Below are 23,904 nucleotides of genomic sequence, written 5' to 3'. Positions count from 1 at the left end.
TGATATTCCACTTCCCGCCAACCAGTGTTAACACGACGGGAAACATGGCTTCAATCGGTTCTTTACTATGCACAGTATCTAAGTCAAACAATGAGGTGATTATCTTCTGCTGTCTCTATTGAGACTGCTCAGAACATACTGTCTAACAATGGATTGGAAGCTAATCTTGCTTTCATGTCCGTTCACTGTTGCGAGTTACGTAAAGCAATAAAGTCCTTAGAAAGAATAGGCATATCTTTAAATCTGGAGTTGCAAGTGTTTGAGAAAAAACAATATCCAGCCTAAATTCCGTCCCTGGTAGTGTAGCGGAAAAGCTTCAGGATAAAATAAGTTACATGGTATAAAACAATCCTGAATACGAACGGAAAATCCTCCATTAATCCAAGTGAAATTATCTTTTACTATGGAACAGCTAGCAGCATTTTTAAGTTTGGCCTAGTAACGTCTTGCGACGTTGAGAGAAGCTTTTCAAGACACAAATTCATCTTCAAAAACAATTGATACTCAATCCCTATTGAAAACCTACGCCTTATCGTGAAATGGAACTCATCGCTTCTTTTGTGCAGCGATTCACATGCTTCAACAATAAAATATAAGTTTAATCTCATCTAGCTCGATCTATAATATTTTTACATGTATTGCTTATTATTATTATTATTATTATTATTATTATTATTATTATTATTATTATTATTATTATTATTCCATGTATTGTGGGTCCCTATCACCACGGCATGGCGCGTCCTCAGGTTGCGGATAGAGGAGACGGCCTCCAGATATGGAGGGTAGCTGTGAATATATTGAATAAGCAGTCGTGGACAGCCGATAAGGGATGGTCCTCCAGCTTGGGGGTTGGGCGAAGGGCTAACAACCCATCACCGTAAAAAACAGCTTGTTACGAATCCCTACAATAAGCCTCGGAATAGGACTGATTCTCTGGCACGACCACAGCTAAGGAATAAGGTTTTGAGATTTGGCACTTGGAACGTAACTAGTCTTTATAGAGTACAAGAGGTTAGGTTAGATGGGAATGGCATATCACAAATAGGAGATTACTTGTTGTATTATGGGGAAAGAAACAATAATCACCAATTAGGAACAGGATTCTTTGTTCATACAGGAGAATGGAGAAAGTTACACAACGCAGAACTGCACGCATTGTATTCTTCACCTGACATAATTAGGAACATTAAATCCAGACGTTTGCGATGGGCAGGGCATGTAGCACGTATGGGCGAATCCAGAAATGCATATAGAGTGTTAGTTGGGAGACCGGAGGGAAAAATACCTTTGGGGAGGCCGAGACGTAGATGGGAGGATAAGATTAAAATGGATTTGAGGGAGGTGGGATATGATGATAGAAACTGGATTAATCTTGCACAGGATAGGGACCGATGGCGGGCTTATGTGAGGGCGGCAATGAACCTTCGGGGTCCGTAAAAGCCATTTGTAAGTAAGTAAGTATTATTATTATTATTATTATTATTATTATTATTATTTATTACTGATATATAAAAAGTATAGAATTTTATTAGTTCATATTTATTGGTATATTTTGAGGTTTTTGAAGGCATACTTGCATGCATATTTAGTAGGTTTTTAGGTCATGAACTGACTGGTCCTAGTTATTACAGAAAACAAAATAACAAATAGTTCATATTATAAATTAGCAAGAAAGACATGAAAGGCTTCTTGATCGCATCGTGTTCTAATATTGTTTTAATATCTGTGTAGCCTATCTATAATATGAAATATCCCAGATCTAGCAAATGTTTAGAATTGTGTTCCACATACGAAAAGAATGAAATAAAAATGTTATATTAACATGGGACTGGAATGCTTCGTTTTGGAGTAACTGGAAAGAAGCATGATTTAATATAAAATTTAATTGCGATTATTAATGTAACTGGGTGAAGCTGATAGCTTTAATGTGCAAATTGTCTAATTTGTCGATTAGTTTAGTGAAATGTAGCTACCAGTACTATTTCAGTGGTTTAGACGAGAGTGTGTACGTCTACTCGAAGAACAAGCCACAATGCATTAATTTACGGTGTGGTAAATGGAAGCAATGGGCTACCTATCAAAGCACGTCATTTATACCAGGAAAGATACCTGATACAAAATTCTCCGAAAGCATCCATCGTCGCCTTTGTGAAGAACAGGAGTTTTAAAGCTCATTCCGTCGGTCGTGGAAAACCAAGATGTATGCTCCACGGAGCAGATCAAGAAATTCTGGCTTTGGTAGATGAGGCTGTTGGATACTGCACACGAAGATCAGGGCTGTAGTCGAGGCGTCACCCTGGTACCTTTTTTTTAAACTATCAAGGTTTAAAAAATCATTCATGTGTGTATATATGAAGGATTCAGAGCCATAGTGGGCCAAGCGCCATTTATTAAAAACGGAGAAAGCAAGGGTTAAAGTTAAGTGAATACTATAGTTTAATGCAGATTGACATATCATTTAGTTTTAGTGTGTATACTTTATATTACTTGCTATATGTTTCCATTGAATTATGGTAATAACTTCATTTTACACCTTGTTTTCTACGGTTTTAGTAAATGGCACTTGGCCCAATGGTTCTGAACCCTTCATATGTTTATACCGGACGATTCAAGACCTCTGCACAAATGAGAGATGATTAGTCTCGCATGAAGGACTTTTTTTTGACGCGTTGTTTATGAGCTACGTTATCTTTGGTTATGGCACAATGAATCACCCTTATTTTACTTCCATACGATTTAATGCCACACAATTTACAATTCTACACATTGGTTACAGCAGGTATCCAAAGAATTCACCCTGAATCACATTGCTTTCATAACTATGTCGTAATATTGACTGTCAAACACTCTGCAACATATGGAGTTTATGGCGAAGTTCGTCAAAGTATCCGAATAATCACTTCCTCTCTGGTGTAAACTTGGGTGCTATACACCACGCAACGCTCACCATAGGTGTTGTTGAGATGTCCTAATACCAGCAAGAATGAAGTGTGGCGGGGCTGCATCATGCTCAAATAACATGCTCCTTCACATCACGAGGGGTATTATCCCCGCTCTCTCATGGTTAACATTCGGCAGGTCTTTGAGCGGCCTCGTGGATAACATTCGGCAGGTCTTTGAAATTTAATTGTATTATTGTTCAATTTCTTATGTCGCCGCTCCAATCACTCGCCTCAATTTCAATATTGCAACCAATAAGCTGCTTCCATTATTAAATGACACTTACTTGTCTAATCCACGTGGACTAAAACCGAGGTTGCAATGTCTTGTGCTGAGGACGAACATTAAGGTATGTGATTAAAAATTGTTATTAAAGAGTTATTATTAAGAGTTAAGAATGTCAACGTACTCGTATATGAAATAATAATAATAATAATAATAATAATAATAATAATAATAACAATAATGATAATAATAATAGCCATTTAACAATATAACATACGTGCTTATTCTTATCGAGGAAGTAGACGTGTCAACGTGACGCTTAGAGTGAAACCTACAGAGCAACAATCGGTCGGGAAAATTTTGTTTCAAAGAACACCGCACGTTATTGTATGATGACGACATGTTAACCATGAGAGCGCGGCGATAATACATTCTAAAACATACACTAGTCTCATGAACAACACTTTCCTCATTCTTTTTTTAATACATTTTTGTACAAAGAAATTCATTTTCGGAGAACTTTTTCAGAAGTACTTTCTGTTTTTCATCTTTCTCCTCTCTTCTTTTTCTGTATTGTGATCCACTGAGTCTTACTCTTTGATCACTCATAATGAGCGTAATGACTTTGTAACATAAAAGTCAGAAATCACTAAACCAACATTGACTTATAAAAATACTCACACACTACCTATCTTTTTTAATAATATTGAATATTCTCACAACTGACTCTCAAGAGTAGTGCGATAGCTTAAATTATGCTTGTGCCGACAAGTTAATTCTCAATAACGCAACGCGATTAGCTCCTATGATATGCCGTTAGGAATGAGAACTTATAAAAATATACTCACACACCACCTATCTTTGTAATAATATTCTCACAACTAACTCTCAAGAGTACAGTGCGGTAGCTTAAATTATGCTTGTGCCGACAAGTCATTTCTCAATAATGCAACGCGATTAACTCCTTTGATATGCCGGCAGGAATGAGGACTTATAAAAATACACTCACACACTACATATCTTTTATAATATTCTCACAACTAACTCTCAAAAGTACAGTGCGGTAGTTTAAATTATGCTTGAGCCGACAAGTCAATTCTCAATAATGCAACGCGATTAGCTCATTTGATGTGAGGATGTTCGCACTTCGCCGATTGATAGTTGGTGCAGTATTACCATGACGAATATCTATTCGTTATGGTATTACGTTACGAATGCAGGCGCCAAATTCCACGGTCGGCTAGTGTAACAATACGTGCTGCATGAATATTGCGTGAATCATATAATTATCATAGTGATAACATAATAATTAGGCTAAATGAAGTATTACCGATTTACAGCAGTTGCCGACTGCACAAAACTATTTTTAATTTCCGATAATAATGTCGTTAATTAAAATCGTCACGTCAAAATATAGCCACACAATAAAAAGAACATCATTCTGCATTCACCAGAGAGAGAGAGAGAGAGAGAGAGAGAGAACACTGTTTTCCAAACACTAGTCCTCTGACTGTAAAGTGGAAAAAGGTCACGATTCAAGATGCATTACGCGAGTTATAATTGTCGCTAGCGTATTTTTTTTAAATATTGTTCGTAATGTTTTAAAATGTGCTACATGAAGTCATTTACGTGTCCGAAATAAAGAAGCATTCCGAAAATTAAGTATTTTTTTTAAATGGGGAAAATGCCGCCCCTACCAAAGTGCGCTCTAGGTCCGGGCCTATGAGGTCTATTGGTAAATCGAGGACTGATTATACACCAAACAGACGTCTTAAGAGGTTCTAGTGCTAAATATTAACTACTATCTTTTTGTAGCTGCCGATATACTTGGTTTCAGCATAGATGCTATTATTGTTGTTATTTTTTTTATTTCATTTTCCACATTACCATCTTCGTTTCTGAAGTCCAATGTGGTGTCACATTTTTGCACATTTGCATTGAAACTTTGTTACATTTTTAGAAGTGGAGTAGAAAAATGCGACTGTGGCTTAAACTCTGATATGATATTATTCTACGTTTAATTTGTACTTCAGTAACTAATACTTCATGTGTTCTTAAATTCTACAATAAATTGTCCGCTCTTTATTAATCAGGTACCGGCAATGTTTTAGTACTTTGATTTCATTGTAACTGTAGTTGTAATCTCCTGGTTGAAGGAAAGAGAAGGCCTGATGACTTTATTTCTACCAGATTAAATAAATAAATAATTAAAGAGAGAAAGATAGGAAAAAAGAAATAAATAAGTAAAGCAAGAAAGAGAGAAGAAAGAAAAAAGAAATAAAGAAAGAAAAATAAATAAAGAAGTCCAGTGACGAAATAAGTATCTGAGTAATAAATAAGTAATTTTTTTTTTTTCAGCAATTTATTGATAAAGTTCCAAAACAAATATGTTTTCTGCCTTTTCGTATTTTAGTGTAAATTCAAATAACGATGCACAAATATTGTTCATGTCCAGCTGTCAAAACAATTGGGCACAGAGACATTAGTGTAGGTTTAAGGAAGTCAGAGGTTGTGGAAAAGTGCATGTTATTCACTTAAAAATGATTTTGGTGTTCTGTGTTTCTTGTAGAAATTTGCATTGTATTGACCAAGACGCTTGATGAATGGATTTTCACTTGAATTTGCACTGTTATAAAACTTCTTAACTTGTTCACGTAATGAGTCTTTCAGAAATGTCATGTCCAAATCAAAGTGTATTTGTGCATTTGTTGTGTACCAGTCTGAATTATGTATTATTCGGAGCACTTTATTTTGAACAATTTGAAGAAGTTGAAACACTGTTTTTGGAATATAACACCAAGCCGGGGCAACGTAAGTTAGAATCGGTAAAATCAGCATTTTGTATAGCATAACTTTTCTTCTTAGACTGAGGACAGGAGATTTGAACAGGGGGTAAAGATGAGATATTCTAAGAGAGCTCTTAGTTGTTACAGATTTTATGTGCTTGTGCCATAACAATTTGTTATCAAGAGTAATACCAAGATATTTTACATGGTCACTGTATTGAATTTCTTGATTGCATATTTTTATTTTGTCACGAGGTCTTTTTAAACACGAATAAGTAAATGAATGAATACCGGTATCGTATTAGTAGATCTATCCATTTTACAAACCGCCAGCGATGTTTCTGTTTAGTAACGCTAGATTTGAGCAGCCGACACTGCTGACATGTTGCAGCAGTTTCCAGCGCACGCATACTGTGCCCCGGCCCCTAGATCATAATATACTTCTATGATTTAGGCCCGGGCACATAGTGGGCAAAATGCCCAACGTGAGCACGTCAGGACTCTGGTGTAGACCCTCTGTCCTGCTCATTGAGCTCTGCTGTAAAAGGAGGGGTAGAGGGAAATTTTAACCCATCACGAAGGAAATGATCGGAACGCAACCTGACAACCTCACGTTGTGACAACCCCAGTTATGTGATCAGGGTTGACAACATTTAGCTTTTCAAATCCTTGTCGATCATCTTCAGTATATCGATAACTATCGTTTTGTAACCTATTAGATCGCATCGCGTTTGATTTTCTGGAATGGTAACTGAAGAGAACAGAAGTGTCGTAAATTCATGTTAAAGTATAGAAATTGTAATTGTATTTATAATATATGGTATAGTAATAGCGAATTTACTGTATCTTATGTATTCTGCACTGCTGCTTTTCTCGGGGGAAGTCTAGTTTTATAAAGTAATCGAAAGAGAATCTTTAGGAATTTGTTTGTTTATAAGTGTAGTTCTGTATACAACTTTAGAAATGTGGAGAAATTCCCAAGATTTGTTGGTATTGAAAGCTTTTTGCGTTGTAATTGTCTTTAACTGCCTTTTCTGCGACTCAACACCAGCATCTCCTCATATTCATACACATCATCATGGAGAAAGAGAAGAAGATGGAGGTTATAGCCCTAGAGACAAAAATCACATCGTAAATGGAGAGCATCATTCAGAATTTGATCATGAAGCAATATTAGGTATGTTAAGTAATTGGCAGTAGTTCTATGGGGTGCGCTTCCGAACAGGGGCAGCGGCATTTCCCCTAAGGTTAGAGCCCAGTTTAGGTGTATGTATTAATCGAAAATTACGGGCCAGAAAATATTGAGAATAGGACGGATGTTTATATGACATTTTTTTTTCGATTAATGCACACACACCTAAATTGGGCTCTAACCTTAGGGGAAATGCCGCTGCCCCTGTTCGGAAGCGCGTCCTCATGATCCAACATTCACATGTGTGGGGACTTATGATCACTTAACTCATGACAAACTCGGCGAGAGATGTAACCAATCTGTGTGTGCCTATGTGTTGTCATGCGTGTCATGGGGAAGGAGAGAAGGATGTATTTCTTTACTTGCATGCTGGAATCTGAAGTCATGTCTGCAAGATTTGTAGCTATATAATATATGTCAGTTATGCACAGTGAGAATCGTTAATGTATGCCTAGATAATACCCTTACTGACATTTTCATGTGAATTCTTTACTTTACACTTTATGATTAACTGTTATGTCCTGTGTGAATTAAAACTAATTATATATTGGTTTGGTTATAGAATTGTTATTCTTCATAAACAGGTAGTGTGAAAGAAGCAGAAGAATTTGATCACCTAGGTCCAGCAGAAGCCAGACGTCGTCTCCGTATATTGCTGACGAAAATGGATTTGGACAAAGATGAAAACATTGACAGGAAAGAATTGCATGCTTGGATTCTTCGATCTTTCAAGTTAGTGTTGTTTTGTGATATATTTATATAGAATAATTTTTGGAAACTTATTCACATTGACAGTTACAAATTAGGGTGGGTGAAACGAGCGCTGAGTTACTTCTGTTGATTTCGGAAGTGAAAATCCACCATTACACTACCTTATTACCGATAACATCAGAAAACAAAAAAATCATCAGACTTTGTCCAGCCAATATGCAAAGCACAATAAAATTCTAAACTAACCTAACCTGTCACAGATTCATATATTATGATGCAAGGCATAGCGTGAAACTTTCGAAATGTTAGCAAAGTTATGTTGGTATGACTGAGAAGAGAGCTGTAAACAGTGTATAAGCGAAGTATGAGGAAGTAACTCGGCACTAGTTTAGCCCAAATTAGAAATGGAATATAATTAGAGGAAGGGTAGATTAGCCATGAGCACTTCAATTTCAATGAACCTATTATGCCTACTTTTTATTCTTTAATAAAATAGGTTTAAAAATACAACATTGGTCAGTTCTTGAAATATACAGTTCCTCATGGTGACCTTCCCTGCCTCTGATCAATGTTAGCTTCTGAGGCTTTAGAAATTAAATTTCTGTCGGTCTCGTTATTTTTTTGGCCTGAATTTCGATGACCTGCTGCAATGTGGTGAGTCAGATTATTTTAAATTCTATTTATTAATGCTGTTCTTTTTTCCTGTGCATGCACATTGCTTTTTTCTTCGTGCAAGTCCATGATACAGTCTTGGCTCATATGTTATCACTCTCTGGGAGCCAGCATGCGGGAGCTACATAGACATCTGTAAGAATCATACTGTATTAACACATCACTTTTCTTAATTTGATTAACAGAATGTTATCTGAAGAGGAATCCCAAGACCGATTTGAAGATGCTGATGAGAATGAAGATGGTTTAGTGACATGGGCAGAATACATTGCTGATTCATATGGTATCCAAGACAGTGATGAGGAAAATGACATCTCAAATGAGGATAAATCTGAGGAAGATAAGGTGTGTTGTTATGCTTAAATATGATACACAAAGCAGGAGCACCTAACAAAGTAAAATTATGGGTGATATTTTCCTAGGAGATGGGCATAATCCAAAATAGCGAACAAAAACTGCCAGGAAAGTTCTGCCAACTGTGAACTTCAAATGCCACCACACTATCTAAAATTCAAGATGGATCTATTAATATTTTAATATCTATTAATATTTTTTGCCCCCCCCCCCTACCCCCCCAAAAATCACTAAACACAATACAAAACATAGTCATTGCTCAACTTACCAAACAAAATTCAAACCTCATTGATGTCCTCAACGACACTTATTTCACTTCCAGTATATGACAGGCTTCAAGCCAGTCTTCCATATTATACAGGATAAACTTTTCCAATATCCCATAAGAACACTGGCAAAATAGCATTAGGAGTTTTAAATCAACATAATTAAACCATGTAGGCCTATTAACACAAAGTGATGTCCTGTTCGAAACTTATGAAACCTTAACCTTTACGGAAAACTCAGCAAATCATTCTTTGAATCCACAGAAATAGCACTTCCTTCTCCACAATTGATACAGTTCTTATTCTGCAGCGAAATCTACACAAAACTTAATACTCTTTTCTATATTTACACATCTTTCACATATATCATAAAACAACGAAGTTCCAATCGCTTCAGCCATCACAGAAAATATATAACTGCTCATGTCAAACCAATTACAACAAATGACGATATTATTGTATTGTATTGTATTTATTGACATTCCATGGTATTCATACATGCTTACAGCTAGAATATGGAACAAGTCAAAAAACTTAATACTATTATAAAGTCTTAATTTATAGTCACAGTCTAGATGAAATATATACAGACGAGATTTACAATATAGTCTACTAGTACAACACATAGTTTTAGTATCAAATTCATGAAGTGTTATTGAATGTCATGAATTCACCTACAGAATAGAAGGCGTGATAAATTAGGTACTTCTTTAATTTGGCCCTAAATAATTTTATGTTTTGAGTTTCATTTTTTATATCGATAGGGAGGCTATTAAAAATTTTTACTGCCATATAACGCACTCCTTTTTGATAGCACGATAGACTTGCCGATGGAGTATGAAAGTCATTTTTTTGACGTGTATTTATGCTATGAACTGTGGAATTAGTTACAAAGTTTTCACGATTACATACGAGGAAGACTGTTAATGAAAAGATATACTGACAAGCCATGGGCATTATTTGTAATTTTTTGAAAATAGTCCTACACGACTCCCTAGATTTCGCACCTACTATTATTCTAATTACTCATTTTTGTAGTAGAAATATATTGTTACTGTCTGTGGAATTTCCCCAGAATATTATTCCAAAACTCATTACCGAGTGGAAGTATGCAAAGTATATTGTTTTTAAGGTATTGATATTTACTATCTTTTGCATAGATCTAATAGCAAAACAAGCTGAATTTAGTTTGGGGGTAATTTTTTTAATATGATTTTTCCAATTTAACACATTATCGATTTTTAAGCCAAGAAATTTGGTTGTTGTTGTTTCTAATAGGGATCTATTGTTAATTATTGCGCTAGAAATTTGCGAGGTTGAATTTGGACAGGATTTAAATTGAATTATGTTAGTTTTGTTACAATTTAATACTAATTTATTGACTGAGAACCAGTCACATATTTTGAAGAGAATTTCCTCTGTTGAAGATTGGAATGTGTTGGAGTTATTGGCTGTAATTACTATACTTGTGTCATCTGCAAATAATATGGGCTGACCTACATCTTTTTGGGAGGGCAAGATCATTTATAAACTCTAGAAAAAGTAGGGGACCTAATACTGATCCTTGAGGAATTCCATTATTAATAGTTCCCCATGTCGATGTAGATTTCATAGTTGTATTGATTTCAACTTTCTGTTTCCTATCTATGAGATATGAGTGAAACCATTGGTGTGCAACACCTTTAATTCCATAATAATCTAATTTATCTAGCAGCATTTTATGATTTATACAGTCAAATGCTTTGGATAAATCACAGAAAATCCCTCCAACTTGTAATTTTTTATTTACTGCCTCCAGAATTTTGTCATTTAAACTAAATGTTGCATTTTCTGTGCCTTTATTTTTCCTAAATCCAAATTGTTCTGGGACTAAAGTGTTGTATCAAATAATATAATCTTTTATACATTACTTTTTCAAAGATTTTGGAGAAGACTGGTAGAAGTGATATGGGTCTGTAATTTTCTGGAGACGTTGTTTCTCCCTTTTTGAAGATAGGAATAACCACTGAATATTTTAATCTCTCGGGAAATATACCATTGAACATTGAATAGTTACATAAATAACTTAATGGCCCAGCTATAATATGTGAACTCGCTTTTAATATTTTGCTTGTTATTTCATCATACCCTGAGGAGTTTTTTGACTTTAGATTTTTAATAATTGCAATTATTTCTTGTTTGTTTGTTGGAAATATTTGAATATTTGGGAATTTTGTCGGAAAATATTGTGTTAAAAAATCTAAACTGTTAGTAACATTATTTTGGGGGATGTTGAGGTTATCAGTTATTGTAAGAAAATATTTGTTAAATATGTTTGCAATTTCATTTGGGTCTGACGTTTTTGTATTGTTAGATATAAGGGTATAGTTTGTTACTTTACTTTTTGATCGTCCACTTTCTTTTTTAATTATGTTCCAAGTTGTTTTGATTTTATTATCAGAGTTTTTTATTGTTGTATTATAGTGTAATTCTTTAGCTTTTTGAATTACTTTGTGTAATATTTTTGAATAATTTTTATAGTGTTGTTTTAAGTTTGTATCATTACTATTTCTGCTCTGTATGTATAATGATCTCTTGGTTTTGCATGAGATTTTAATACCTTGTGTAATCCATCTATTGTTACATATTGTTTCATTTTTATACTTTACAGGAAAACTGGATTCAAAAATATTTAGAAATGTTTTATGAAACTCGTTGAATTTACTGTTCATATCACTTTGACTGTATACTGATTCCCATGTTTCATTTTTAAGATTTATTTCAAAATCATTTAATGATTCCCTGTTTATATTTCTGAATCTCACTTTAGTTGGTTTTTTTGATGATGTGTTAATATTTATACTTAGGAGTTGAGCATCGTGATCCGAAAGACCATTAATTATTGGGGTTGTTTGAGATATTCCTATTTTTTCTTTTCCGATGAATATGTTGTCTATTGCAGTAGCTGAATCCCCTTGTATTCTGGTCGGAAAGTTTAGTGTGTAAATTAAATTGAAAGATGCTAGCAATGAATTTAGTTGATCTTTCCTATTGCTTTCTGTTAGATAATCGACATTGATGTCTCCGCAAATAATGCATTCACGTTTCAGTTTCTGTAAGTATTCTAGTGCCTTTTCCAATAAATGAATACAATTTTCGTAGTCTCCAGATGGTGCTCTATATAGACATATTATAATGAAATTATATGTTTCATTTTCCAATTCAACAGCACAAATTTCTAAATCCCTGTCTTTGCAAAAATGTGAAAGATCAATATTTTTTAATTTAAGGTCAGATTTGAGAAATACACTCACGCCTCCATCCTCAAGAGTTTGTCTGCAGTAACTAGCACCTAATTTATATCCTTCCGGTGAGAGAGACAATATTTCCTGTTGTTTCATATGGTGTTCGGTAATACATAGCACATTCGGATGTAAATGTTCGGAAACTAAGGATGCAAGGAGTTCATCAGTCTTATTTCTTATACTTCTTATATTCTGATGGAATACACTGAATGTTGATTGTATTACGATTTATTGATTCTGTTTATTATTATTATTGTTGTTATTTTTACTTTTTTTATTTACCCTAAAAAAAGGACAAGCCCTATGACGGATTACAACAGGAATTTTATTGTCACACTTGCCATGGTCACATTGAAGACTGTCAGCAATGAGACGCGTTAGCGAGTCCTTGCCTCGAGAATTCAAATGCAGTCCATGATTAGTGTATTCCTCTCTTACAATGGAGGATGTGTCTATAATATTAATGTGGGCCATGTCCCTCTCTAAATGAGCCAAGTCAATCCGCAGATTTACGCTCTCAACTCTCCTATTCATCCACGGCTTGTCATGCCTCTGGAAAAGGTTCACAAAACCCACATTCGTATGGCTACTCTTCTGTGCAATGTTATGTATATCTCCATCAATTGAATAATTGAGGTTCCTGTCTAGGCTGTTTCCTGCACCCCCCCCACTATAATTACATGATCTTCTTTATCCATTCAAAATGAACGAAAATCCTAATGACACCTGGTATGAACACATATAAAACTCACCAACAAAAATTCACTAAAATTTAACTCAAAAAAAAAAAAAAAAAAAAATGGTAATAGTTACTAGATCCAACCAGATGCCGTCTCCTGGGAATCTACCTTATAGGTAATTATGGGCGATCATGATTTCATAATGAGTCGTTTGAAATTAAGTCTTTTTTTTTAGTTTTGAATCCTTCTGATTTTTTAATTCATTATATTATAGACCTATAGGAGAGAGAGAATCAAATCTGTGACCTCCACAGTTCACAATTATAAAGAAGTCTATTCAATGTTCAATAGTAGAAAACAAATGAAAAAAGTCGGAATGGAACAACTAAAAACGGGATGAGTTCAATTTACTTAAAAGTGATTGTGACTAATAAACACTGTGGTCTTAGGAGAGCTGAACATGCATAGAAAACTTGACCTTGCCAGGTGTGTAGTAGAGTTTAAAATACGGTACTAATTTTTTGGGGGATAGAAAACAATATGATACCATCAAAGTAATGATGTAATCATCCGGTAATATGACGTAATATCCAGTGCACCACTATTTTCAGGCTCGATTGAGAATTGGGGATTTTGGAAGATGTAACATCTCAAGGTAATAAGTACATGCACACACACACACACACACACAATAATGTAAATAATAATAATAATAATAATGTAAAATATAAATATATACTATGCAAAAATAATTCTAACATTACTAAATTCTAGTCATTATCGTAAAACTATACAGGGTGATTTACGAGGAAAGGTAAAAAAATATAGGATAGGATGTCTTAGGCCATTTTGAGTGAAAAAGTTCATATGAACATAGATCCATTTTCGAACGATGGCGGAGCTAGGTACATGTTTTTGGTAAAATGTCTCGCCCCAATGTGAATCAGACATTAACATAATGCTGCTGATGTGAGAACGTGAGACAAGGTCACCAATCGCAATGAATTACGTAATATTGGAATCTGCATTGTGAGTGATAACACAAATTTATTTATTTATCTAAACAGTAACAGCTCCCTGTATTAACAGGCTGCCACAAAGACAGAGCATATTGTGCAATAGGCAGTTGGAAGTATAAATAATATACATACAGTATGTTTAAGTTGAAGGGAGTGTTACAACAATGACAAGAAATGACTGAAGAAATAAGTAGCTACTAATTAATTAGTTGAAGATCATTGTTGACCGTAGAGATGGTTGCGGAGTATCACTTAGTTCACAGCAGTTCAGCCAGCTACCTAAATTACAGTAGTTATACAGGTACAGTTATTGGAAGTGTTAAGTTATGTTTTTCAAGATACCTTATAAATTTTCGACTACAGAATACGTTGATATTGTGTATGTTTATGGTTTGTGCGATGGAAGTTCCTTGCATGCCGTCGCTGAATATGAACGACACTTTCCGAACAGAAGGGTACCATATCAAAGAGTATTTACTGCCTATGGAGTTGGATGAAAGACTTGGTATAGCAAAGGAAGGGGGAAAAGAGAGAAGCGCTAATCGACCGTATTTTGGATGCGACATAAAGACAGCCACGTGCAACTCTTCCGAGCGATGAGCACGATTCACACCTGAGCGCAACAGTGCAATGAAGCAGAAGGAGGTACTTTTGAAAATGTGCGAAAACATCGACCTCCGACTTCTAGAATATTGGGTATGTATGCATACGTGAATATGAACTTTAAATTTGTCTGTTATCTGTCTCTAAATGCGAGTTAGTACAATGGAATCTAAGAAGTTTTTGTGAAATCAAAGAGCCATATCTCCGTAACCGTTTGAAAACAGACCCATATTCATATGAACTTTTTGACTCAGAATGACTTCAGAATTCACATCCTAAATTTTTTACCTTTCCTCGTGAATCACCCTGTATAGAACTATGACATTCTGTCTCATCTCATATGATTGTAAGAAAATTGTAATCTTGTAAGCACAAACCAGACATGTATTACTTATGTAATGGAGCATGTTGTTCAATAAAGGACATTAAAAACAACAACACACACATACACACTCACACTCTCTCTCTCTCTCTCTCTCTCTCTCTCTCTCGTTTACATTATTTAAACATCTATAATAGTTCCAATAATAGAAGCGGCTAGTAAAAATAGCAAGAATAAATTTTTTGCCCCCATTTTGTTTAAACCAGCCAACCCTGCTCTGTACTGTATTGGTGCCAATGAGTTAAATATTTTAGCATCGACTTCTGTTATTTGTAATTTTTAAATTACTTTGAGGTTCTGAAAAATAAAAATACAAATTATATTAATTACGAGGGGGATCCAGGAAATAACGACCGTTTTGTTGTAATAATTAAAAAAAAATATATTTATTTGAAAAAACAAAGTCTGTTACATAACTGAAGCTTCCTTTACTTCTCTACATAATCACCACCTACATTTAAACATTTGTCGTATCTGTTCACTAGCTTTAGAATTCCCGTGTTATACTCCTCTGCTGCCAGTTCATTAAGCCAGGTGTTCACTGTCTTCTTCAACTCTTCATCACTTCCAAAACGCGTACCACCCAGAAAGTCTTTCAGCTTAGTGAAAAGGTGAAAATCGCTAGGAGCAAGGTCTGGACTATTGGGCGGATGATCAAAGATTTCCCAACCAAATTGATCCAGCAATTCTCGAGTTGAAGCAGCAGTGTGCGGGCGGGCGTTGTCGTGAAGAAGCATAACTCCTCTCCTCTTCTTTCAATTGCTGGTAAATTTCTGCAAGTTTCAAATGTCGGGCATTCAAAAATCGAATCACACTCCTCACCTCTCAGTCGGCGGGATTATCAATCACGTCGTTCATTTTGAAGTAACACAAAATGCACAATGGCGACTTGTTGCAACCAGTACTCACAACATTATGAGAACACATGTTAAGGAAGCCAGTTGTCCTTCAAACAAGGAAGGCGAGTCAGCTGCGCGGCAGATATGCGCGAATGGTCGTTATTTCCTGGATCCCCCTCGTATATGGGATGTTGTCTTTCCTTAGAATTTAAATTTGAATTGAAAAGTTGTCAAGCATTTGTGCCACATATTTCTTTCACAGATGCATGTTAATACAAACGCAAATCCATACTGATTTATCTATAATGTTACAGCTTTTGAGTGATGACAAAATCATGTTTGAAGCAGCAGACAGAAATAAGGATGGATCATTGAACAAAGGTGAATTTCTGATGTTCAGCCACCCTGAGGAACATCCGGACATGCTTCCTGTGATTCTAAAACAGACATTGGAAGAAAAAGATACAAATGGAGATGGCTTTATTGATTTTCAGGAATTCACTGGTGATAGAGGTAAACACTCTGTAGTATTTCATACTATAATCTACAATTTCTCGGCTTAAGAAGTTTCAAATTAATTAATTGACAGTTATTTTAGTGAATGTATTTTAACTTTATATCTTTAATGCTGATGTAGGCCTACAGAGTATACTGCTTATTAAACTTTAAGATGTGACTGTCTTGTGTAAAAATTAAATTTGAACATTGCATCAGTCTCTGATTGATAGTCTCATAAATGTGGTTTTATTTTTAAGGAAAACTTCGTTTTAGAATGTCAAGATTTCGGTGGTATTGTCAATTGAAGAGGTGGATTTCAAAGTGGATTTTAACTGAAGGTAGCTTCAGAATTATTGTTTAACCTTTTGTCAAAAGGACATAAACTTATATTCTGTGGATATTCCCAAGTGGCAGATGGGGGAAGGACGGTGGATTTACTTATGTAATCCTCCGGCTAGATCCGAGGGACCCGATGACCAAAGACAGATGTGGTCCTCCATTCATATTGGAGGTTTTTTCGGATGATGTAACTGCCAAATTGTAAAACTGGTGCCCAGTATGATCCTGCCAAAACAATGTAGCCCAGAAGTATTGGAGAGCACGAATGCTACTGGCTTCATTGCTAGATGCAAGGCATTGGAACAACAACAACACATTCTGTAATGCTGTAAACCATTCATTACATGCAGTGAGAAATATTAAATTTATTCAAACCTGTCGTAAGTATTATGTTTATTCTTTCCAAAAAATGCGGTACATGCAGTATAGACCATTTGTATCTCTGGGGTATGCGAAGTTGTTTCAAGGGGTACACATCCCACCAACTACGTTTGTGAAAATGTTGACATTTATTTTATTATATTTGGTGATAATTATTGCAGTTCACATATTATCTGTTACAATATCAAACTCTTGTTTTTCCTTGCTTCAGAACATTTTGCATAATTCATTACTATTATTATTGCACCAATAACTACTTTACTTACTTACTTACTTACTTACTTATTGGCTTTTAAGGAACCCGGAGGTTCATTGCCGTCCTCACATAAGCCCGTCATTGGTCCCTATCCCGAGCAAGATTAATCCAGTCTCTACCATCATATACCACCTCTCTCAAATCCATTTTAATATTATCTTCCCATCTACGTCTCGGTCGCCCATACGTGCTATATGCTCTGCCCATCTCAAACGTCTCGATTTAATGTTCCTAATTATGTCAGGTGAAGAATACAATGCGTGCAGTTCTGTGTTGTGTAACTTTCTCCATTCTCCTGTAACTTCATCCCTCTTAGCACCAAATACTGTATTTTCCTAAGCACCTTATTCTCAAACGCCATTTAACCTATGTTCCTCTCTCAAAGTGAGAGTTCAAGTTTAACAACTATATAGAACAGCCGGTAATATAACTGTTTTATAAATTCTAACTTTCAGATTTTTTGACAGCAGACTGGATGATAAAAGCTTCTCAACCGAATAATAACACACATTTCCCATGTTTATTCTGTGTTTAATTTCCTCCCGAGTATCATTTATATTTGTTACTGTTGCTCCCAGGTATTTGAATTTTTCCACCTCTTCAAAGGATAAATTTTCAATTTTTATATTTCCATTTCGTACAATATTCTGGTCACAAGACATAATCATATATTTTGTCTTTTCGGGATTTACTTCCAAACCTATCTCTTTACTTGCTTCAAGTAAAATTCCCGTATTTTTCCTAATCGTTTGTGGATTTTCTCCTAACATATTCATGTCATCCGCATAGGCAATAAGCTGATGTAACCCATTCAATTCCAAATCCTCTCTGTTATTCTGTCCAATATAAACAGATTTTGTCATATAAACATATATTATAGCCGTGACGGCTTTGTCATCGAGATATGGCAATCATGTGGAACGTGCGATTTGGCATTATGTCAAAGCTATTCATGCATCAGTCACTCACAAGTAAACATTCTCATGGGGGGGGGGAGGCATATAAAAAGTTTTTTTTTTTTTCTTCCACCATGTTAATGTCAAAACAAGTGCTTATACAAATTTTGGCGACTCGAGGTCAATTACAAGGGCCGTCTAAATTACAGTAATACATAATAGTATAAAAAATACTAAAAGCTTTCGTACCCTTATGACAATTTTAAATGGCAGCCATGTAACATGAACAGTGTAGCCAATGTCACAATTATGAAGACGATGATGTAGCATTCGATGATTTGAACCTCGTTAACATATCTCTAACGTCTGCTTGTTTATATATACTGTCTATTACTCGAATGAAACTTTTACACACTACAGTGTAACAGAGAATTTCACACTTTTCTACTTAGAATCATCCAACACCCCTTCGAGTCAAGTGGTAAATTTAAAGATATCATCTATGCGCATTGTTTGCAAGACTCATGTGACAGCTTACCCGATCTACTTCAGGGACATAATGGGGTTTTCTGTCTGTGTTTTCACGTGTGAACAATGTAAAGAGTAAACAATGATCCACGAAAACTACTCACATCTTCGACTCTTCCCTTTTGCATGAATGACAATTTTTTTTAGCCTAGCCAAAAGTGCCATTGTTTGGTATTGCCGGTTATTTGGGTGCCGGATACGAGGGATTTTACCGTACTATGTTTTTGTGTGTATTTGGCAGATTTGTAATTTTCTGTCTTTTTTTTTTTTTTTCAGCAAAAAGCCATGACAAAGAATGGCTTATAGTAGAGAAGGAGAAGTTTGATAACGAATTTGATAAAGACAGAGATGGAAAACTCAATGGAGGTGAAATTTTATCATGGGTTGTCCCCAGCAATGAGTAAGTATTTTATTACAAAGAAAATTAGAGTAAAAAGGTACAAGATATAAAATGTAGCTTGTAATGTGCTGAAAATAATAGTGTTTCTATCATTATTCTAAGTTGAGATATTGCCTTTAGTGCTACTGTCTGCAAAAGTAAAAAGTGTGGAATGCCATAGTACAAAAATGGCTGTCATTTTTATGTGAAGGTAAATAAAAATAAAGTAATACTAATTGCTGTCTACTTACAGATAGGAGTCATCAGCTCATCACTATTAAAAATAAATATATTTTTAAAATGTTGCTACTCTTGCATATAGTGATCCGAGTGCAGAAAACATAGCTGATGACTCATGTACGAAATATGTTTAAAATTTCGTTTTTATAGTACACGATAAAATGAAAACATTAAACAAAAATAATGGTTCATCTTCCTTTCTTTGGTTTCCATTAAAATATGAACTTATTTATTTAAAAAAAAAGTTGACATTTTAAAAATCAATAGGCCTGTACCTGAAGTCAACTATTAGGCCTATCAAATTACATGGACTAATATTACTATTGTATACTAATAATAATGATGATGGGCTTTAAAATGTAAAATTGTATTACACAATAATTCGAAATTTACACCACCCTAGGCTTAAATATAAGTGATTGAATTGATTGATAAATTGAAAAAGTAACTATGTAATAACCTAATAATAGGCCCAAAGTTTTTTATTGTTCTGCTGTATCCTTTACACACTTTGTAATTGTTCCAAATTGTGTTGGCAAACACAGAACAATTTTGTGAATTATTACATTAAATTGCTGCGCATGTACACACTGTTCTTCTACCAGTATAGTGTTAGATATTAAACTGAACTCTTCCAAATTGAATAAGAAGCACATCTTTCAGATCATTTAAAGGAATCTCACTGTTTTTTAAATATATTTTTAAAGTTAGATTGTTATAAATCACAATTCTACTTACTGCAATTTTGCCACTATCAACTTACTGTTTGACTGACATCATAATTTAATTTGTGTAACCACACAGAATCATAATTTCGTTTAAAGAACCATTTTCACAGACTTAAGTTTCCATGGAACTCTTCCACAAAGCTATTAAAATCACTTATTATACATATTTTCAATATCTGTTCTTCTTTTTCCTTATTTAGTTTTTCTATAGTTTCTCTTCTAGAATTTGGATTAGTCCTATGTTTTTCAGTTTGTAATTTACGAGGCATTGAACCATTCCAAAGTTCAGGATACCTAAGAAGTAATAAATTTCGTAAGTGTGCCATCAGGGTGTCTGTAGCTGTCATAAAGAATCACATCTTTTTCGTCAAAGTAGTTGATGCACACAGCTTATGAAGAGGTATAAGTCAGTCTTTCTGAGGTACTGCAGGAATCCAGGGTTCTCTTCTATTTTCATTTTTGGGGAATGAAAACATTGTTATATGCATGCCTGATTTTAATGTACTAATGTAAGTAGACTTGCATTCGGCAACACAGCATCATCTAGACATTTAAAATCTAAATAAATAGACTTCAGTGATATAAATATGTACGTCTAAAATGAAATGTCAAAATTCTTAGGTAGAGCAACTTAAATAAATATAAAAACCGATTGCAGTAATTTTTACCATTACATTTTTCCCATAATATAATAAAAAACATGCAACTGTTAAAAAGACTATCCATCCTTAAAAAACTAAATGTTAATTTAAATTAACGTTTCACTACGATCTTAGATCATTCTCCCACACTTGACTTTAAACTCCAGCTCAGAGTCTGACTAGCCCTATGTCAATGTTGCCAATTCTAACAACAGCATGACTTGTTATTTAAGATGGCTGTGCCTTCATACATCTTACAATTCCTACAGAAAACAGCCTCTTCAATTGTATGATAGTTAAATAATATAAAATATGCCTTTCTGATATTTTAATCAGTTTTGATGTTTAACCCAGATAAGCCCAAAAATTTTTTTGTGATAAAAATGCAATAGCACATTAGTTACTCTCAAAAATCGGTTAAATGATGTTGAAATAAACTGAAACAAGGAACGTATATTTTCTAAAGCTAACAAATACTACCAACATTATCGCACAACTTATAAAATGTCCCTAACACCAACAATGACAATATCCGAAGGCACTGCAACTGTCCTTAAAAAAGGACGGTGGGAAAATCTGGGTTAAAACTTTTTTGACCAGATTATAACCAATTTGGATTACTGACTTAGTGTTCAAGTTTAATGTGTTATTTTGCTAACTTTGCTTGCAGTCCCTAAATATGTAGCAGAAATGTGAAACTGCTAGTCATCATTCTCGCCTGTCATTGAAAGTAAAGAATTGTGTCTAACATGTACCACTACCTCAAAATGTAATTCAGCTCTGCCACACTAGCAGAATTCCAGAGTGTGTTATAAGGCCCTGATAGCAAACAAAGCACCCCTGTTCAAAACCATCATCTCTTAGAGAAAGATTTGTGACCACATGTATCAATGTCGGTTAATGTAACCACTGGTTAAAATTGCCACCTAGCACCTTTTACGGTGCATCAACCTCAGAACTTAAACAAGAAGTTAACCACCGTAATCATTAACTGGCCTTATTTAATGGTTAAAGTAAATAACCAATGATTAGCAGGTCTAGCAAAATAAAATGGCGGCCAGATCTATAGCTGATTATTTAGAAGATAATTAGTATTGTACTTGGATAGGGATCATGGTAAGCGTGAAGTTTTATTAGTGGAAAGAGAATTCTTACGAAGAATTAGGTGACAGTAAATTTCAGAAGGGATTTCGTTTATCAAAATCTATTATGTCATTTCTGTTGCAACAAATGGATCACTTGGAATAACCCACAAACAGTCCTATTTCTCCCATCAATTGGCTATTTACATTATGATTCTATGCAACTGATATTTTCAATATTTTAACGGGGATAACTCGAGTATCTCTTTCCCTATGTTACAGGCTGAATGAAGAGAAGTTATGAATGGATCTTAGGATATTGCATACTTCTCTGGTATAATTGCAGCCCTGGAGTGTAGAGACATTTCTACTAATCTTCTTCATTCATTTCCTTTATGGATATTCCATTTTTTATAAATATAATATTTTATGATATCAGCAAACAGCTGGATACATTAAGAAGACTGATTAAATATAATATATTAAGGATACTCCACATTTAAATCTAGTAATGAAATCTATCAATACTTCAGACTCACATTCGAATATAATCATTTTCACTTTTAATTTTCCATTTCGTTTAATTCTAAACTAACAGTACTGAAAAACAAAGAAATGCAACCCGTAAATATAACAGCACCCAAAGGCAAACAAATGCAACGCGAAAATATAGGATAGGTTCATTTTGATGTAAAACGGAATAAGCTCAGTCGTTTTTAGACGTTGATTACCATCTTTGCAGAGGTATGGATGCTTTCCTTTCATCATTTTGTAGAAACAGTGTACCATCACAGACTTCACCCTGATTAAATGAGGTATCAGCTAATTATGATTAAGTAACCAGTGGTTATGAATATTGCACAGAAATCACATTTTAACCATGGTTACTTTTTAACCGTGCTTTCATAACCCATGATTACTATATTTTTAACGAACATTGATACATGTGGCGTTTTATTTGTTCAATTAAAGTATGTTGTTGTGTGTGCTTGTTTTGACAGCGAGATTGCTGAGGAAGAAGTAATCCATCTGTTTGCAGCGTCAGATGATGATCATGATGGTCTGCTAACATATGACGAAATTTTAGAACATCACGAGACATTTGTTGGTAGTGAGGCTACGGATTATGGTGATCATTTACACAACATCCACATCTTTCAAGATGAACTGTGAAGAAGGGTATTGTATGATACATGTAAATATAAATCTTGGGTGTCTTCCCTGTACTTTCATCCTTTCACCTTTTTCAGCGAACAAGAAAGATATTGGCATTGGCGTTCAACTTTTGAGTCACTTTCAGTAATAAGTTGTGTGCCTAGTTATTGATTTGCCAGGTATAAATGTACTTCATTACATCTCCTTTTTTGTGTATATTATATTTTAATTTAATTTCTCCACCTTTTTTTCTTTTTCTTACAAACTAGATTTATTTTTCTTACTTGTTTGTGGGATCATGATCAGTTTCATCATTCTTGTTTGTTGAGTCATTACTGTGCTTTCCATTAGACAAGAGGTTCTTAGCTTGAAGTCCAGCTGAGAATGATGAATTTTGAAAGGCTATCAGTAGTGCTAGTTTTTCATTCTTCTAAGTGGAATTAAGCCACAGATCCTGTGTAATAAATTTATGACATATAAAAGAAGTCTAATCACTGAATGAGAGGGTTTCAGGCAAAATTATTTGTAATTTATTTACCTTTCATGTTCAAAGGTTCAAATTTTTTAGTAGGCCTAGTCCTCTCCCATTGTCTCATGTCACCACCACCACCATCAAATGAGTGAGCTCCTTGTGTGATGACTTAATATAGCCTATATATCAATGTTGGACATGGAAAGAACCAAAGAGGGAAGATTCAATCCGGTGCTGTGGATTGAACTTAAGCGTAACTCAGTGGTTAGAGCACCCAGAGTATAGAACTGGGAGTCTTGGGTTAGTTCCTCAGTGCCGGAGCAAATTTTTCTCCATTAATAACAAATGGTAAC

The 23,904-nt window shown here is 34.7% G+C and overlaps 1 protein-coding gene across 1 annotated transcript; it reads left to right on the top strand.

Annotated features, from left to right (window-relative positions):
• The first annotated feature begins 6,681 nt into the window (after positions 1–6,681).
• On the top strand, positions 6,682–23,904 carry LOC138694531 (reticulocalbin-2). The gene is made up of 6 exons (XM_069818355.1): positions 6,682–7,131; positions 7,731–7,878; positions 8,715–8,874; positions 16,271–16,469; positions 19,131–19,254; positions 22,926–23,904. Exons 1-6 carry the CDS (start codon positions 6,918–6,920, stop codon positions 23,095–23,097), a joined length of 1,017 nt encoding a protein of 338 aa, XP_069674456.1. The 5' UTR covers positions 6,682–6,917; the 3' UTR covers positions 23,098–23,904.

Source organism: Periplaneta americana, chromosome 1 (genome assembly GCF_040183065.1).
Source record: "Periplaneta americana isolate PAMFEO1 chromosome 1, P.americana_PAMFEO1_priV1, whole genome shotgun sequence".
Taxonomy (NCBI): Eukaryota; Metazoa; Arthropoda; class Insecta; order Blattodea; family Blattidae; genus Periplaneta; species Periplaneta americana.
The sequence above is the reverse complement of the archived record's forward strand: the minus strand, read 5'-3'. Positions and strand labels throughout refer to the sequence as shown.

What these genes read in the sequence shown, in the direction of transcription:
- LOC138694531 (XM_069818355.1), top strand. Translation starts at nt 6,918, where the DNA reads ATGTGGAGAAATTCCCAAGATTTGTTGGTATTGAAAGCTTTTTGCGTT. An exon ending in ATAAATCTGAGGAAGATAAG is followed by an intron (nt 8,875 to 16,270) that starts GTGTGTTGTTAT and finishes ATAATGTTACAG; the next exon opens with CTTTTGAGTGATGACAAAAT. An exon ending in GGAATTCACTGGTGATAGAG is followed by an intron (nt 16,470 to 19,130) that starts GTAAACACTCTG and finishes TTTTTTTTTCAG; the next exon opens with CAAAAAGCCATGACAAAGAA.